Source organism: Rhinopithecus bieti, unplaced genomic scaffold (assembly GCF_001698545.2).
Source record: "Rhinopithecus bieti isolate Rb0 unplaced genomic scaffold, ASM169854v2 scaffold_30846, whole genome shotgun sequence".
NCBI lineage: Eukaryota > Metazoa > Chordata > Mammalia > Primates > Cercopithecidae > Rhinopithecus > Rhinopithecus bieti.
Genome location: NW_016814438.1, coordinates 35,940 through 55,693, shown reverse-complemented (window position 1 = coordinate 55,693; position 19,754 = coordinate 35,940). Strand labels below are relative to the sequence as shown.

At 38.0% G+C, this 19,754-nt stretch overlaps 1 protein-coding gene across 1 annotated transcript; it reads left to right on the top strand.

The window, feature by feature from the left end:
- The first annotated feature begins 10,139 nt into the window (after window positions 1–10,139).
- Window positions 10,140–19,043, top strand: LOC108514559 (40S ribosomal protein S4-like). The gene is made up of 3 exons (XM_017850851.1): window positions 10,140–10,181; window positions 17,362–17,491; window positions 18,620–19,043. Exons 1-3 carry the CDS (start codon window positions 10,140–10,142, stop codon window positions 18,982–18,984), a joined length of 537 nt encoding a protein of 178 aa, XP_017706340.1. The 3' UTR covers window positions 18,985–19,043.
- The last annotated feature ends 711 nt before the right edge of the window (window positions 19,044–19,754 follow it).

Genomic DNA, 19,754 nt, shown 5'->3' with positions numbered 1-19,754 from the left:
TCAATACAGTATTCAACAAATTACATGAGATAATCAACACTTTACAGGTTGAGCATCCCAAATTTGAAAATTCAAAACCTGAAATGCTCCAAAATCCAAAACTTTTTGGGTGTTGACATCACAAGGGAAATGCTCATTGTGGAGTAATTTGAATTTCGGATTTTTTTTATTTGGGGTGTTCCATTAGTAAGTATATTTCAAAATCTGAAAAAAAAAAAATTGAAATCCAAAACATTTCTAGCTCCAAGCATTTCAGATGAAGAATACTCAACCTATACTATAAATCAAGCTTTATGTTAGATGATTTTGCCCATTGCAGTCTAATTTAAGCACATTTAAGGTAGGCTAGGCTAAGCTATGATGTTTGGTAGGTTAGGTGTATTGAATACATTTTTGACTTAATGATATTTTCAACTTACATTGGGTTTATTTGGACATAACCCATCAAAAATCGAGGAGTGTCTGTATATACAGTGAAATGCATGGATCAATGGATTTTAATAAAAGCATGTATGTGTAGTCACCACCCAGGTCAAGATACAGAACTTTCTAACACCCCATAAGACGTCCTCATGCCCCGTTTTAGTCAATCCTAGACCTTGTCCCCTACCCTGAGAAATAGCTACTATTCTGAATTTTATACCATAGATTAGCTTGGCCTATTCTTAAACTCCATATAAATTTAGCCTTGCAGTCTTTGTTCTTTCATGTCTGGTTTCCTTGGCTCAACATGATATTTATAAGAGCCATCCATATTGTTTTGTATTTGAGTAGTCTGTTGCTTTTTATTACTTTATGTATTATTCCATTACATGAATATAATACAATTTGTTTATCCATTCTTCTGTTGAAGGATACTATTATTTCCAATTTGTGCCTCTTATGAATAGAGTTGCTACAAACATTCTTGAAGAAATCTCTTTTAAAAGATGCATTCATTTGTTTTGGGTATATCCAAGAGTGAAATTCCTGGGTTATAATCATATAATCAAATACTTTAAATAAATTGCTAAATCATGTGCTAATAGTAGTTGTAGAAAATGTAGTGAGTGTCCATGTGCCTTGCTAAGACTCTGTGGTAGATGGACGGGAGGAGTCCTATTACTAAAAGAGGGGGGACAATGGGTACTGGGGGACAATTAGCAGACCCCACCATAGTGCCCATGGACAATAGTTCATGAATACATTAACTGCGACGATTCTTTTCGTGAATTTTGAGAGTATGAGATTTAAACATGTTAAATCAAGTTTAGCCTACAGCTGCCTTCTTACAGCTGCCTTCTTACATATTTTAAGTTTGGCCTAAAGGTTTCTCTGTACATCGTGAACTGTAACAAGTGGAGGTGTAAACAGACCTCAGCCTACACTTGTGCCAATCACGGAGTTTTGGCCAATCAAATGCAGCCAACTATCCAAACCATGTTCAAGTAAGGCAAACACCAAATGTAACCAATCCAGTTGTTACTCTACCTCACTTGTTTTCTGTATGTCACTTTCCTTTTTCTGTCTGTAAATTTTCTTCCACCATGTGGCTGCGCTGGAGTCTCTGAGCCCGCTGTGTCTCAGGAGGCTGCCAGATTTGCCAATCGTTCATTGCTCAATTAAACTCCTTTAAATTTAAATCAGATGATTTTTTTTTTTTTTTTTTTTTTTGAGATGGAGTCTCGCTCTGTCACCCAGGCTGGAGTGCAGTGGCGGGATCTCGGCTCACTGCAAGCTCCGCCTCCCGGGCTCACGTCATTCTCCTGCCTCAGCCTGCTGAGTAGCTGGGACCACAAGTGCCCACCACCATACCCGGCTTGTATTTTTAGTAGAAATGGGGTTTCACTGTGTGAGCCAGGATGGTCTTGATCTCCTGATCTCGTGATCCGCCCGCCTCGGCCTTCTAAAGTGCTGGGATTACAGGCGTGAGCCACCGCGCCCGGCCTTTTATTTTCTTTTAACAAACACTAACTTATACTTTCAAGTGGCAGTAGCTCTATTCCTTTAAAGAGAGGTAAAATTCGTGGAGACCCTGACAACTGTATGGTCTGACATTCTTAAAGGGCAACAAAATTGTTTTCTCTGATTTCAAAGATGATGAGAAATGCTAGTGGAGATGTTAAAGTCTTTCAGTATCTCGGATGCATCTTTCACTTTGATAAGATTGTTTTTAGCTTCTGGCTGCACCCATCTAAGGTTTCTTCACTCTTAATAAAACAATAAATGCCTACAGATTTAGATACATAGATGCAGATTAGTTAATTGTTTTTTGTTCATTATGTTGTGTTTTTAAATTTCTTTACTGACTACAACTATAGTATATATACATATATTCTATAAATGTTAGCATATACTAGCATATATGCTAGTACGTAGAGTAGTATATACTGACTAATATTTAACCTCTGGTTCTTAAGAGCTTAAATCCTCTGTGGATCTCAAGTTTGCATAAATCTTTTAAGTATGAAAAGATAATTTAAGTTTTTAAGTAACAGCTCTTCTCTTTCTTGAAAAGGACTTAAACACCAAAGAATCACCGATGACTCTGTGGAATGAGTCTAAAAAGTAGCATAACAACTGGCAAAGTCACTCAACAAATGTGTGTCCCCTTCTCCTAGTATCTCACAGTCACAGATAAATAAATCACAGCGACAGTTTAGGGTGGTAAATGCTATGCATTATGAGATACTAATGTTTCTATTGCTACCTTTCATGGCTTAATAGCAGAAAAAATGCTGACTGCCATGAAATGGAAGAAGTATGAAGTTCTCACATTTATGGACAATGTTGGAACACTGCCAGTACCCTTGGGTGTATTGTTCTGTGTTCCAGTCACAAGCCTGGCTTTGGCAGTCCTTTAGAACATAGCTGGTAATATAGAAGGTAAGAACTGCAGGAAACAGTCAAGTGAAATCACCCAACACCTAGAGCAGCTCCAGCTTTAACTGGCTGCATGACCTTGAATAAATTTTAGACTTTTGAGTCTCAGTTACCTCATATTTAAAGTGAATATAAAAACAGTTCTTATCCCATAAGGTTCTTATGAGGATTAACTAAGCTTATTCTGGTAAAGCTCTTCAGAATACTATGTGGCACTTAGTAAGCACACGTTGTTGCTGTTACCATTGTTGTCTCTTCTGGAGTTATTTCCCTGGTCCCACTGCTTTAGAAATTAGTTGCCCACATTTATGTTTATTTCTTTGCTTGTTTGCTTACGTGTTTTGTTTTTTACTCCACATTATTAAATACCAGTGCTGAGTGGGTCTTAAAAAGCTCATTTCCCCTGTTAGAAAACACAAAATTTTAACAAATTCAAGTTTAAAGACTGAAATGGCTTTTATTCATGAATCGGGCATCATCTCATCCAAAGACTTAGATAAGACACTCTAATAAGCTGAGGGAAGGAGATTGGCTTTATAGGCAGAAAATGGCTCAAGAAAGCAGAAACGGGAAACAAAAATTGAATTGGGCATTTTAAAGCTGTCCTCCTCATAGGGTTAAATCAGAGGAAACTTCCTTATCCTGCCGGCTCAGTTAAACTGGGCCCCTTCTGATTGGTTGCTGTGAATCACTCAATCTCTCTCTCTCTCTCTCTCTCTCTCTCTCTCTCTCTCTCTCTCTCTCTCTCTCTTTGAAAACTGGTCCATTTCAAAGCTTGTTTATATGGCACCTAACATTAATGACTCTATTCTGATTTGTTCTGGCCTCTTGGGCCTAGTGCAAGAGCTTAGTCCAAACAATAGCGTCCCATAAATTTCATTTAACACCCTTTGAATTTAAAACAAAATTTTAAATTAGTTTTTGTCTTATAGATTTTCTATTTCTAAAGCAGTTTTAGGTTCATAGCAAAATTGAGAGGAAGGTACAGAGATTTCCATATACCCTGCCCCCATACATGTGTAGCCACCCACACCAGAGTGGCACATGTGTTACAGTTCATGAACCTGCATTGACACATCATTATCACCCAAAGTCTACAGTTTTACATTAGCTTTTTCTCTTGTATTGAACAATACATGGCTTTAGACAAATGTATAATGACATGTATCCATTATTATAGTATCATATGGAGTACTTTCACTACCCTAAAAAACCCTGAAATTTGACAAAGTATATTTTTCAGTTCCCAGAAACACTTGCTTCAGAAAAAAGCAGGTGAAAAACCAATGGCAACAAAAGCCAAAACTGGCAAATGAGATCTAGTTAAACTGAAGAGCTTCTGCACAGCAGAAGAAACTACGAACAGAGTGAATAGGCAACCTACACAATGGGAGAAAATTTTTGCAATCTACCTGTCTGACAAAGGGATAATATCCAGAATCTACAAAGAACGTAAACAAATTTACAAGAAAAAAACAACCCCATCAAAAAGTGGGCAAAGGATATGAACAGACACTTCTCAAAAGAAGACATTTATGCAGCCAACAGACACATGAAAAAATGCTCATCATCACTGGCCATCAGAGAAATGCAAATCAAAACCACAATGAGATACCATCTCACACCAGTTAGAATGGCGATCATTAAAAAGTCAGGAAACAACAGGTGCTGGAGAGGATGTGGAAAAATAGGAACAATTTTACACTGTTGGAGGGACTGTAAACTAGTTCAACCATTGTGGAAGACAGTGTGGCGATTCCTCAAGGATCTAGAACTAGAAATACCATTTGACCCAGCCATCCCATTACTGGGTATATACTCAAAGGATTATAAATCATGCTGCTGTAAAGACACATGCACACGTATGTTTATTGAGGCACTATTCACAATAGCAAAGACTTGGAACCAACCCAAATGCCCATCAATGACAGACTGGATTAAGAAAATGTGCCACATATACACCATGGAATACTATGCAGCCATAAAAATTGATGAGTTCATGTCCTTTGTAGGGACATGGATGCAGCTGGAAACCGTCATTCTCAGCAAACTATCACAAGAACAGAAAACCAAACACTGCATGTTCTCACTCATAGGTGGGAATTGAAGAATGAGAACACTTGGACACAGGAAGGGGAACATCACACACCAGGGCCTTTCACGGGGTGGGGAGAGGGGGGAGGGATAGCATTAGGAGATATATCTAATGTAAATGACAAGTTAATGGGTGCAGCACAACAACATGGCACATGTATACATATGTAACCAACCTGCACGTTGTGCACATGTACCCTAGAACTTAAAGTATAATAATAAACAATATAGAGAGAGAGAGAGAAAAAAAAGCAGGTGAGGATATTCAGTTCCTCAAAAACCCAGTTGCCAAAAAACATGACTCCAAGAGAATTGTATTAAAGAAAAAAATATTCTCAGAAGTTTTATTCCAAGAACATACTTGAAATTCAATCTTAACTTGGTAACATTTGCCTGTGCTGGCTGGGTGATAAACACACTTGAAATAGGTGGAATCTCTTATGAATAAAGGAAGCAGTTTGAAGCGTTGTCATTGTGAATATAGTAAACTGCTGAAGATAATTTTTTCTAGTATATTTGGAGTCTTGGCATGAAAGCCTTCATCATCACAGCGCTGTCTTTTTGTTTTTAATTTAGTTTGGTTTAGTTTAATTAGCTTTTCAAGCACTTTCTGCAAGCTTGAGTGAATATTCATGAATGTATTTCTGCTAAACTACAGTAATGAATTATTTATTTTGAAATCTGTCTATATTTTTAGCTACTCATACCAGCAGTTTAGAGAAATAAAAAACTTATTTCTGAAAAGTCAGATCTTATATCTGACTTTTCTGAGGTGAAATGTGACATGAATTGAAAGTAAAAGAGAACAGATATTTGCAACACATATAGCTGGTAAAAGATCACTTCTAGAATACTATACATGGAGAACTATAAAGCAATCAGAAAGATTCAAACAGCCCTATAGAAAATGGGTAAGGACTTTTAAAACAAAGAGGAAAAAAAACACAGATTACTTATTAACATATGAAAACATGCTTAAAATCATTGATAGTCAAGGAATTGCAAATTAAACTGCAATAAAGCACCACTCACATTTACTAAACTGATAAAAATTATGAAGTCCAGTTGATTCCAAGTGGTAGAAAGGATATGAAACTGCCAGAATTCTCATCCACTGTGTCAACTGGAAGAACTACTTTGGAAAACAGTTTAACATTATTTAATACAATTAAAAATGTTACCCAGCAACTCATTTCTTTAAGCATGTACCTTAGGGAAAATTTGTATACAGGGATAGGAGACATGTCTAACAATATGTATGTTAATACTGTTAGTAAAATCTAAAGATAACTTAATGTAAGCTGGATGTATGAGTTATATTTATACAATGAATATAACTGTGAGAATGAATGAAGAACTGTTACATATATCAACATGGATGGGCCAAAAAAAGATAGTTAGAGGATGATTTACCATAATTTCAGGAGAGTTACCTATGGAAGAAGAGTACTTAGGGAGGAAATTATATAAAAAATGGCATCCTGAGGGAATCTAAGTCACTGTTAATGTTGTTTGTCTTGGTGATGGGTGTATAATACTCATTTTATTTTTAAACAATTGTGCAGAGATTTTATATAATTTCTTGAATATGTGAGCTGTCTCCCATTACCATCACTCATACACATTCATTCACATACACACATGCACACACATACACACACATGGTCACTGGTTTTTATCCCTAAAACAAAAAAAAAAGGCAGTAAAGTATGGGCCTAGAGTGAGTGTATGGATATAGAAAATAGAATCATGAAAGAAAATAATAAGAATGCTCTTTAAAATGTGATCATATTGCCTCAGTTTTTTCTATAAATAGGTGAGATTGAATTATAAATAAGTAAAATTGGAATAAACAATGGCAAAGTAATTTTGTCAGCAATATCACATCCTTGTCACCATTTCCTGAGCACTTACTATACTTAGGTTCTCTCTTCATTTTTGTTGTTCTTCACTATACCGCTATGAGGCAGGTAAGAATGTATTCAAATTTACAAAGAGATATGCTGTGAATCAAAACAGCTAAAAAATTTTTGCCCAGTTCTAAGACTGAAATGTGGCCAAGGAGCTGCCCTGAAATTCAGATTCTGTCTGCCAGGCCGAGGCACCATTCTCTCCATTCTGCCCCAATATCTTCCTTGGTTTAACTTTTTCCCCTGCAGGGAGGCAGTATTAGAGATGAATAGACTCTTAGTCAAAGTCTTAGGACAAATGATGTCCTTATTGGACTTCCAACCACCCTTTCTTTGTTGTAACTTTCCACAAGAATAAGAAGTTCACATTTTCACAATAATGGTGTGCCATCCACTGCCAGCATGGTGCTGTACTTTGCTGGAAAATAATGACTCAGATGACTAATCTGTATGAACGCACATGCATTTTGCAAAGTGTTGTGTCAAAGCACAGGTCAAATCAATTAAGTTTTTTGTAAGGACCCAATTTTCATACTGGAGCAAGTTAAATAATTGACGGCAATGAAAAATGGTAGGGAGAGTTTGTAAGAAAATTAATTGAAATGAGAAAGCGGAAAGACTCGCTCATTTCCAGAAGTGATATTTGAAATCAGAAACATGTGGTTCATTCATTTCCTCAGTCCGTGATTTATTCCCACTGCAGCACATTACTCTCTTGGTTGCTTTGCCAAAGTGCTCAATCCTCCTCCTTCTTCCTGAGGAAGAGGGGTCTGTGGCAAAGTGCTTTGGGAGCTGGAGTCTGATTCACCAGGACACAGTCTGGCAGGTCTGTCTCTGCAAAGGCAGGGATAGTTCTGGTCTCAATAAGCAGAAAACACTAAGAGCTTGAAGAACCAGAAGCAAAGATCTGTGATCACAGCAAGTTGTTCTTTTCCTTAAGAACTTCAGTGATGGCTGATCCCTGTGCCTCACGCCTGTAATTCCAGAACTTTGGGAGGCCAAGGACGGCAGATCATTTAAGCCCAGGAGTTCAAGATCAGACCAGGCAACATGGTGAAACCCTATCTCTACCAAAAAAAAAGAGAAAGAAATATTATACAAAAATTAGCTTGGCATGTTGGCATGTGCCTGTTGTCCCAGCTACTCGGGAGGCTAAGGTGGAAGAATGATTTAAGCCTGGGAGGCAGAGGTTGCATTGAGCCAAGATTGCACCACTGCACTGCAGCTTGGGCGACAGAGAGAGACCTTGTCAAAAAAAAAAAAAAAAAAAAAAAAAAAGAGCATCACATATTACTTTGCAGCTGTAATTCCCATATTTGTCTGATTATACAGATTGAGAAGCTAACAAGTGGTTCAGACAAAAAGAGAATTCTTGGCTCCATCTCCACACTTACCAACTTACCAAGTCAGAACATCACAGGGTAGCTACATACATCACAGGAATTCTTCATACAAAACACCTTAGGGAATTAAACTAAGCTTGGAAACTACTGGCCCATATAGGATAATGCCCCCAAACTCTTCAGCATGGCATTGAGGACCCTTTGCAAAGTAATCTCAGTGTACCCCACTTCCCCTGATTATGAGGGGAAGAACTCTATTTCTCTTCCAATATAAAGCCATAGGACTTTGCATTCATTTCTTCAGTAAACATTTATTGAGCATCTGCTCTGTGCCATATTTGACAGGTATTATAGATCGTATCTTACTCTATCATTGCATGCTGTTAGTTGAGTTCATAACTTCTACACTAAGTAACAGCACAGCCTGGATTATGCTAAATGACAACTGAAACTTCTATCAAGGATAGTAAATACCTATAGGCAATGCTTCCCTCAATCCCAGAACAGACATTGTTTATCATTGTACTCAGCATTCTTCCCACTGAGTTCAGAGACAACTTCAGAAGCTTTCTCAACAGTCACTATCACACCATCTGCTTTGGCATGTGAGACAAAGTCTGTTTGCAGTCTCTGTTATAGATCATGTTTGACAAGACTGAACTAATACCCTTCCTCCCTCCTTTACTTTCACTAAGGTGACTGAACATGTGCTCAGGCTTTAGGAAAGGTAGGAGTTTTCAGAGGTAGTCATTGCTTCTAAGATTGGTGTGTGGGCAGTAATGCACCCCAGGGCAGAGGCCCCAGTCTGCACATCTCTCTGTACAGGAGGGTCGTGTATTTGCTATTGCTAGACTAAGAACATGGATGACTTTTGGCACACAGACACTACCCTCTCTCTCCTCCTGTCTGCCTTGATTGTATGTAGCTACTATAGAAATCCACAGCATCAAACAAGTTTTCTAAAAGTCCCATTAAATACAGGCTGCCAAATTTTGTGATTCAGTTTTTTATATTCAGGAATGGAGATTAAGTTGTCATAGGAGAAAAGGAGATGTATAAAATTTATCAAGAGAAACATTGCATTATTGTCTTCACAGGCTGGTTCCAATAGGAACAGGAAAGAGTAAAATGGAGAGCTCAGCTGGATTCACACAGACCTGGAACTGAATGTCACACACACACACACACACACACACACACACACACACATACACACACCCTATAGCTAGCTGTGTGAACTCATCTTTGAAAAAAAATAGGATGTGTGTGTGAATAATCTATCATCAGCTTATTTTAACTGGCATAGGCATACGCACGAGCCTCTTAAATGCTTTGTTGACCATGCCTTTATGTTCTCAGTTTCTGGCCCAGAACCTGGGACATTAAGGAGGGTTTCAATAAATGTCAACCACATCACATCACATCACATCACATCACATTACACTCAACTTATCTATAGGCAATTTATCTAACAATCTCAAGGATCCCAAACACTATTAAGAACTAATCAATAGCCAAAATAAATGTTACTAGGAATATAGATTTTCCAAGCTCATGAACTTAACTCAAAGATATCTCTACAGCCCCTCATGCAAAACCTATTTAACATTAGTTTAGTTATTCCAAACTACTAATACTGCTTTTCAACTCACTGTAGGTTACAGGTAGGGTCATGAGAGCAAGTAAGAGCATTATCAGAAGAAAATTAGCCTGGGGTTGGCGGGGCCGGGGTGGGGGGGTGGGTGGTATGCGGGTGCGGTGACAGAGAGAGAGAACGAGCAAGTAGGACTCAAAAAGTTACTAACCAATGATTATAGAGTGCGTGCCCTGTGTTTGAGGCTTGATAAACGACACAGGATCTTGTCCTCAAGAAACATAACGTCTAGTGGCAGTGGGAGCTACACAGGTAATTCCACAGTATTACGCTGTTATGAATAGCTATGCGGGGCCCCATGGTGTCACAAAGGAAGGGGTAAGTGGTCACTCCTAGTCAGGGAATTGACAAAGGAAGGGCAAGACAGGTTTCCTAAAACCTAAGATGTTTTTCAAATCTTTCGAAGGATTGGTAAGTGTTTATTAGAAAACCAAGGATAGGGAGGGAGGCGATAAATAGTTATCTAATCAGAGGGAACAGTTTTCCAATCAGAGGAAGCAGGATAAGCAAAAGCAAGGAGGTGTGAAATAGCCTAGTGCCCTCAGGAATGTACCATGCAAGACTTGGTTCAGCATGACAGGAGCCCACTCACCTCGGGAGGGGTTAGGCAAGAGGGAAGGGGAAGTTGCAGCGGTGTAAGGTGAGCTCACAGAGGTATTTACATGCCTTCCATGCTGAATTTGGACTTAAGGCTGTAGTTCATAGAGAGCCATTGAAAGAATTTTCTGTTTGTTTTGTTTACTAAGCAAGCATGTAAAGTACTCAGATGTGGTTTTAGTAAAACTACTCTTGCTAAGTGCCAAGGAAGTACTTGGGGATGCTGAGAATGGAAATAGGGGAACCTGTTTGGCTGCTGCAGCAATTCAAGCTAGAAATCATGAGGCCCTAAACTAAGGCCTAAGCAATGGGACTGGAGAATATGGGGCCGATGAAAACCAGCTGGAGGTAAGGCCGCAGGATTTAATTGTGTGGCAGATTTAGGGCAGGGGCAGACAGCTTTATACATCTCAGCAGCCTCGAAGATACCACTGCATGATACACAGTGCCAAAAATGGTATGTTGAATGACAGTCATGAGACTTCAAAAGAATTTAAATTATGTTCGGTATACTCTGTTTGCTAAAGCAGTGAAGAGTAACATCTATTTTAGAGAAAGTTGTGCCTGAATAATTCATTTACATTTAATGTATGACTCCCAAAGATCCTAATGATGAGCTTTAGTGTAAAGATCTCAAGTTTATGAAGTAGATAGTATTAAAGGGTATCCATTGGTCTATTACCTCATTTAAGCCTCAAAATAACCCTGCTGGGAAAGTACTCTTAAATCCAAATGCAGATGAGCAACCCTAAAGCTGGGACAGAGGAAATCAATGTTTGAAGATCACATGGCCAGCAGTATTAGAACGATTTTGACTGAAAAATCCAGGCCCTTTCTACTACACTGTCATTAGCCTAAACTTTTCCAATAAGCAGCCATATTCTGACTGAAATGAGTAGCTATTAAATATTGTAAAACTGAAATACGTGCTTGGAGTTTGTTGTCCCATCTTTCACTTTAAGATGGTGCTCAGGAGTTTCTGAAATGTTTTTGCTGGGAATGAGGAGACGATGATAACTTTTCTGAAAGAACCGCCAAAGAGAACAGACAGAACATGTGTGGAGCTGAGAAAAGTATTCCAGTAACAGTTGATCTCATTTTTTTTCCCTTCTTGGAAATGCAGAATTAAACATGTGCCATCTTGCCCATGCAAAACACATATCCTCTGAAATGATTTTGAGATGTAAATTAATTCCCAGCCTGGAGCAAATAGCAAATCATCCAGGCAACCTAGTCCTGTAGACTAAAATAGGGAGCATCAGACCATGACTCTCTCTTGCCTGACTCTGGAATCCTAAACACGCCAGTTAATTGTTCTATGCCTCAGTCTCTTCAGATGCAAAAGGAAGATGATAATACTGGCCTTCTTAAGATGTTGTAAAGATAGGCAAGAGAATGTCAGTATTTTGAAAGGTCAAATATTCTTACAATTGTAGAGTTTATTTTATTCTATAAGAAAGTTTTGGTTTTGTGTTTGTTTGTTTTGAGACAAGGAGCTCACTCTTCCAGGCTGGAGTGCAGCTGTGCAGTCTCAGCTCACTGCAACCTCCGCCTCCCAGGCTCAAGTGATCCTCCCACCTCAGCCTCCTGAGTATCTAGGACTGTAGGCATACACCACCATGTCTGACTAATTTTTTTTTTTTTTTTTGGGTAGAGATGGGGTTTTGCCTCAGCCTCCTGAGTAGCTGTGATGACTACAGGCACACACCACCACGACTGGCTAATTTTATTTATTTATTTATTTATTTATTTATTTATTTATNAAAGGAAGATGATAATACTGGCCTTCTTAAGATGTTGTAAAGATAGGCAAGAGAATGTCAGTATTTTGAAAGGTCAAATATTCTTACAATTGTAGAGTTTATTTTTATTCTATAAGAAAGTTTTGGTTTTTGTGTTTGTTTGTTTTGAGACAAGGAGCTCACTCTTCCAGGCTGGAGTGCAGCTGTGCAGTCTCAGCTCACTGCAACCTCCGCCTCCCAGGCTCAAGTGATCCTCCCACCTCAGCCTCCTGAGTAGCTGTGATGACTACAGGCACACACCACCACGACTGGCTAATTTTATTTATTTATTTATTTATTTATTTATTTATTTATTTATTTTATTTTATTTATTGTATTTATTTATGGTAGAGGCGGGGTTTTGCCATATTGCGCTGGTCTGAAACTCTTGGACTAAAGAGATCCTGCCACCTTGGCCTTCCAAAGTACTTGGATTACAGGCATGAGCCACTGTGTCTGACCAAATTTTATTCTATGTTTCCTAGATTAAAAAGTAGAAAATTTTATCTCATTCTATTTTCTTCACCAAATATTCTTTGAGCACATACCATGTGTGGGTACAGTGGAGGCACAGAGTTGAATTAGATATATATCCCACTCTCAGAGAGCTCATGATCCTGCTACTTAATTTTGATGACTCTTGATCTCATTCATGACACATGTTGATAATTCTCTCATTTATGTTATCCAATTGAATCTTTATCTTTTGAAGTAGGTATCTATCCATCCCTATTTTGTAGATATGACTGTTGAGCCTTGGCAGTGACTGAACTGGAACCAACCCCAGTTTTTCTGACTCCCTAAACTCAGGTCTCCTTTGATCATCACAGAATTGCTTCACTGTCTCAGTGAAGAAAACAAGTATGTTCATAATGAGCTCCAGTGAAAATCTGATGACAGTGAGGAATCTAAGGTAGGAACTAAAAGCTATGAGAACCGAGCAAAGAGAACAATTAATTTTAGATTAGGTCGATTCTCAGAATGTATTTTCATAAGAGGAAACATTTGAAATACATTAGGAAGAATAACCAGAAAAAAATAGAAAAAGAAAAAATGATCAGCAGAAGGAGCATGTACAAAGGTGTGGAGATGAACAGGTAAATGTTATGTTTGGGAACAGTGAACATGGTGGGATTAAAACATGAAAACTACAGATTGAATTTTTTTTAAAGATAGATTAGGTTCAGGTGAATGGAATCTTGAATATCATGTAAATAACTTGAGACTCTAAACAGTAAGGAGTTTGAGCAGAGGAGTGATGTAGACATGTTGGTGATTTAGAAATTATCCCAATGGTGATGGGAAGGATGGATCATAGGTGGCTGAGACCAGAGGTTGGTAAACCAATTGGGGACTATTATAATAACATATGCAAGGATAAAGAAGGACCTGGATTAAAGCAGAGGCAATGGGGATAAATGAAGAGGAGCAAAGCAACATTCTAAATTATATTCAATAATTATAGCAATGTTAGATTTGAAGGAAAGGGAGAAGTCAATGATGAGCCTGAGGTTTCTGGCTTGGGTGGTTGGATAAATGGCTATGTCATTAATTAGGAAAAGAAATATAGGAGAAGAAGCCAGTGTTATGGGAGGAAAATTATTTTTTATTATGTCAACTTTAAGGGAGAGAGGAATGGACATCCTCCCCTCGTATCAGATCATCGAAGCTAACTTTGATGATTTGATGTGGTGACAGTCGTAGCCATGGTTTCCTTAAATCTTGTTATTGTGGCCGGGCGCGGTGGCTCACACCTGTAATCCCAGCACATTCGGAGGCCGAGACGGGTGGATCACGAGGTCAGGCGATCGAGACTATCTTAGCTAACACGGTGAAACCCCGTCTCTACTAAAAATACAAAAATTAGCCAGGCGCCATGGCGGGCGCCTGTAGTCCCAGCTACATGGGAGGCTGAGGCAGGAGAATGGCGTAAACCTGGGAGGCGGAGCTTGCAGTGAGTGGAGATCGTGCCACTGCACTCCAGCCTGGGTGACAGCGAGACTCCGTCTCAAAAAAAAAAAAAAAAAAAAAAAAAAAAATCTTGTTATTGTGCATGTTTTATTTGATTCGGTTATATAGTTTAAGCTAATTTTATGGTTAAAATAAGGTCCATTGTGCTGTGAGACTTTTATGTTCAGATCATGTTCTTGCCAATATGCACAACAAAGGAATAAATGCATTTTAAGGGTTGTATACATTTATTACCTTAATATCTGTAAATTTTTCCATCTGGATAACATTTTGATGTATTGTCTTATAATGCACTTTTACAACATCATCTCTACCTAATCAAGGGCATAGTTATGAGATTAAGGGCCAGTTAATTGATAATGGCAGACTTTCGTTTGTTTTTGAAACTCTTGTCATCCATTCTTTTTGTTCATTACGTTCTATAAATTGTTTGCAATGTGATATTTTACATGTTAAAATGAACTTGCATTTCAGTTAAGTGGTGTCTCAAAAAGGCTGGAGAATCAAAGACTAAAAAAAAGGAGTAATTCAGTTTGCTGAGGATCAGCCTGAGACCACACTAGTAACACCATTTTTAGTTCCCTACAAAGTAATTTGGTTGAGAAGTCCTACAGCAAATCAGCCTGAATTGTTCAGGTTAATTGTGGTTACAGAGCCACTTGTGCAGTAACATTAATTACAATGAATATTTTAGCCATTAAAGCCTGAAATTAATTTGGTGCCTTAGATGGATTCTTAATGGTAAGAAAAATGAGGAGGATGCCCTGTTTATCTCATTTAATGCCTGGAACACAGTAAGTTATCAACAATTTGTCCTCAGTTTCCTTATCTGCAAAATGCAAATGATAATAGTCCTTACACAACTGGATTTTGAGAATTGTAAGAGAAAAGACTTAATACATTATCTAGCATAAAAGCACTTAATGCTTTCATTAATAGTTGAAAAGCCAGTACAGCAATGCTTTATTTAATACACCAGAGCTGGGAGAAAACTCACCTCACATTTTATTTACATTTGAGAAATCAACAGGCCTAGAAAGAAGTGGTTTTTTTCCCCATAAATAAGTTTATTGCTTGTAAAGATTTTTTGCTCTGAGATAATTTAAAGAACTTCTATAGTCAGAATGAACTTTTATCCCATATGCGTTGATAAAAGAATATGCCTAAATATCTGTATAATGTGAAAAGCTGAGAAACTCATTACCACCACTACATAAAGCCATTATGACTTCCATTAATTGCTGTGGTACAGAAAGTAGAAGATCTACCTTTTAGTTCAAACTCAGCTCAGCTCTATGGAGCCTAAGCCTATTCTATTTCTTTCCTAAAATCTGGACCATCTTTAAAGTACAGACGAGTGGGAGCCCACTTGCTTTGGCTGAGAAATTCCATACAAACCTTCCAAGACCAAGTATTGCAAATCCCCTGGGAATGGACATTCCACAACCCCCGTGGCAGCTCAAGAATTATAAGCAACGCAAAGCCACCTCTTCTAGTCCAACCCTTCCTTCCCATCCAATTTATAAATCTTCTCCTAAGTATCCTTTATATATGGCTTCTCTTCAACAACCTCTATTCTTAGATAGTTTTCCTGGTATTTAATATAAACCTTGATTGCTTCAATATACGACAGTATAGCCTCTAATTGTATGCTTTTTGGACCAAATGAATGTTCTTTAAGCGTGTTGTCGGTTTAAACAAGATCATGCATCTGAAATGTCTGTGTAAATTATAGTGTGCTGTATAAAATTACTCAAGACTGTATTAACAAAGCTAAGATAGACAATGATGCAACATAGTTCTTAACAATCCTTAAATTAGCTTCACATAAAAGTTTATTTCTTATCCATACTACATACCAATCAGGGCTTGAGGAAGGGCTCTGCTCCACACAGTCACTCAATACTCATAATGATGGAGGTACCACAATCTTAGAGCTGCACCATTAGAAATAAGTTCCTTGATAGCCAAGGTAGAAAAGAAAGGGTTGCATCCTGACACACTTGCTCATAGACCATCAACTGAAACATGCCACAAAGCCCTGCCTAAAGGGTTCAGGAAATACAGGGAACACATCAGTATTTGGCAAGCCATAATTGTCTCTTTCATAGTATTTCTATCTAGGCTAAGCAAATCTAAGGGCCTTGTATTTTTTTACTTCCCATTTTAACCTTTTATTTGCTATTATACTTATCTAGGTTTACTTTTGGTTTACGATATAATAGCCAATTTTTTAAGTAGTCCCAATAAGGATTTATTCAATGCTCTATGGAGAAAAGGAATTATTGCATGCTGTTTAATCTGTCAAATGACAGCACTATTTTATCATTTTTTCCCAAGCAGTGAGAATATTGTGACTTGGAGAATATTACAGTTTTATCCTTATCAGGTAGGCAATTTTATGTTCATGTTTTTACAAATATCAACTTCATACTTGCCAGGACTGGATTTCACATGATTTTTATAGAGATAAATGATCTCTATATAAATTCTATAGATACATAGATTGATTATAAAGAGAAACGATCTGTCTATATAAATTATAATTCACTGTCTTCTATTAAAAGTAGCACGTTTGCCTATAATCCATTTGCACTTTGGGAGACCAAGGAGGACAGATTACTTGAGCACAGGAGTTTGAGATAAGCCTGGGCAACATGGCAATATCTTGTCTCTATTAAAAAATATTTTAAAAATAGCTGGGCATGGTGGTTTGCACCTGTGGTCCCAGCTACTTGGGAGGCTGAGGTGGGAGGATCGCTTGAACTTGGAAGGTGAAGTTGTAGTGAGCTGAGCTTGCACCATTGTAATCTAGCCTGTGTGACAGAGCAAGACCCTGTCTCAAATTAAAAAAAAAAAAAAAAAAAATAGTAGCCAATTCAATGTTAGATGGGAGAGAATTAGAGCTGATGTGGCTGCTTATAGCTAAACATTAAAAGAGGATTTTTTAAAAAAGACTCTAAGCAGCAGATGTGTTGTTTTCTTTTTTAATCCAAAGCATAACAATAATAGGAACTACATTCTGGAATGGCTGCTACGTGTTAGGCGCTTTACAAAGATCATTTCATGTTATCATCACAGCACATCATAGCCACATAACTAGAAGAAGAGGAGTCAGGATTTAAAGTCAGATTGTTTTTCTTTGAAAGCCTGATTTACTAGTCTCAAGGAAAACAGCTTCTGTGGCCATTGCCCTTCTACCAACTTTGATTTTCACAACCCTGGTGCGAACTCATGATAACAATACCTGCTGTGGGTTAGAGAAAACATTACGAGCCGGTAGTTAAGAGCACCAGCTTTGGTGCTAGATTGCCTGATTTTGTAAACTTGAGTCCTGGCTCTGAGATTTCTCAGCTGTGAAAACTTATACAAGTTGCTTTTTAACTTCTCAGTGCCTCTGTATTCTCCCTCAAAAAATGTGAATAAAATAGTATCTACCCTATAGAGCTGCTATGCAGATTAAGTAGTTACTGTAAGTAATACGCTTAGAACAGTATGTGGCACTCAATAAATACTGGCTATTAATTTTGAGTTCTGACCCTGTACCTCAGGGATATAGGTGAAAAGCAGGAATAAAATGATAGTTTTAAAGAACTTACTACACCGATACTTTATAGACACAATTATTTCATTCAACCTCACAACAACCTCATTAAATGGGTTATTCTCATAAGAGAAGTGAAAGCTGAGACACAGAGAATCAAGATAATTGACCCCAGTCACCTAGCTGGTAAGTGGCAAAAGCAGGAATTTATCCCACATCTGTCTGTGCTACAACAGAAAAAAAAAATGTTGAAGTATATTTACTGTTGCGTTTTTAATGGAACACAAAAAGATTCTCCCTATATTGGCAAACATAGTGGGCACAGAATGACCCTTAAGTTTAAGTTTACTCCACGCAAATGCCAAAAGGCTGGCAACGCTCTCTTTTTCTGGCTCCTGACCCAGGCAATGCCCATGTGCTGAGGGCTTGCTTGCATCCATCCAGATTCTCTAGCTGTCCTGAAGCACCTGTTTTTATCTGTTCCTCTACCTAATGCTCAGCACTTGCACACCGCCTTTGGCTAAATGTCATGCCCACTCTGAAAATCTTATTTCTTGAAGAGTCCTTTCTGGTTTCACTAGGAGAAGGTTGGCTTTAATTTGCCCTAGTTTCTCTCTTTGTCTCTTGACATTTTCTCATTTCTTCTATCTCTTCTCTTTTTTCCTCAGGCATTGTCAGGTTTCCCAAGCCCCATCCTCATGGCACATAACTATACCATGGTAATGAGATATCTTGTTCTCTTATATTTCCAAGTCTTGAATGTTGACTTTTCTGTTTCTTACAGTGTGCTCTGGTAGGAATACTCAAAGCTTCAGAATTTTTTAAACATGTCTAGTAATAAATGCTTAGAAATTCTCTTTGAGAGATTACTNCCATCCGCTACCCCGATCCCCTCATCAAGGTGAATGATACCATTCAGATTGATTTGGAGACTGGCAAGATTACTGATTTCATCAAGTTCGACACTGGTAACCTGTGTATGGTGACTGGAGGTGCTAACCTGGGAAGAATTGGTGTGATCACCAACAGAGAGAGGCATCCTGGATCTTTTGACGTGGTTCACGTGAAAGATGCCAATGGCAACAGCTTTGCCACTCGACTTTCCAACATTTTTGTTATTGGCAAGGGCAACAAACCATGGATTTCTCTTCCCCGAGGAAAGGGTATCCGCCTCACCATTGCTGAAGAGAGAGACAAAAGACTGGCGTCCAAACAGAGCAGTGGGTGAAATGGGCCCCTGGGTGCCATGTCAGACCTTTGTACGTAATTAAAAATATTGTGGCAGGAAAAAAAAAAAAAAAGAAAGAAATTCTCTTTGAGAAGGGAGAATGTCACCATTTTCACTTGCAAACTTCAGTAGAAAAATACTATTCGAGTAATGTTTTCAATCAGAAAAATATCCAAATGTTGGTTATGTGTTAATTCTTGTTTCAGTCCAAGTTTTAGTTACTCATCCTTGAGTCCGAAATTCCACATCACAAGGGATGATTATTAAATGAAATGAACAATAATAAATAGAAGGTATTTTGTACTACATCATAGGATGACACCAATATAACTAGTTGAGATGTATAGGGGGAAAATCACAGAAAGTTTAAGTTTGACTATATCTAGGGGCACCTATAGACAAGCTACACAAGCTATCTCTTTATAAACAGGCCAAAAGTAGCCGAGAGGGTTGTGGGTTGTTGTGATGGTATGGTACATTTCCTGGTCTTAGTCACTGGTTGTTAGTTATGCCCAGATCAATGTCTCCATCCTGTTGGGGAACTGATCTTAACCACTATTATTTTAAAAACTTATTTCAACATTTATATTATCATTTAAAGATTTTACTTGATTCTTTACTACAGCTGTTGTTATCACAGTGACAGTAGAAGAATCTTAATCATTTCCATATAATATTTTATGATTGCAAAATATTATTTGTAATAACATTACATATATTTGCAATAATGCTACCATTCTATCTTCAAACTCCACTGAGATAGGAAGGTC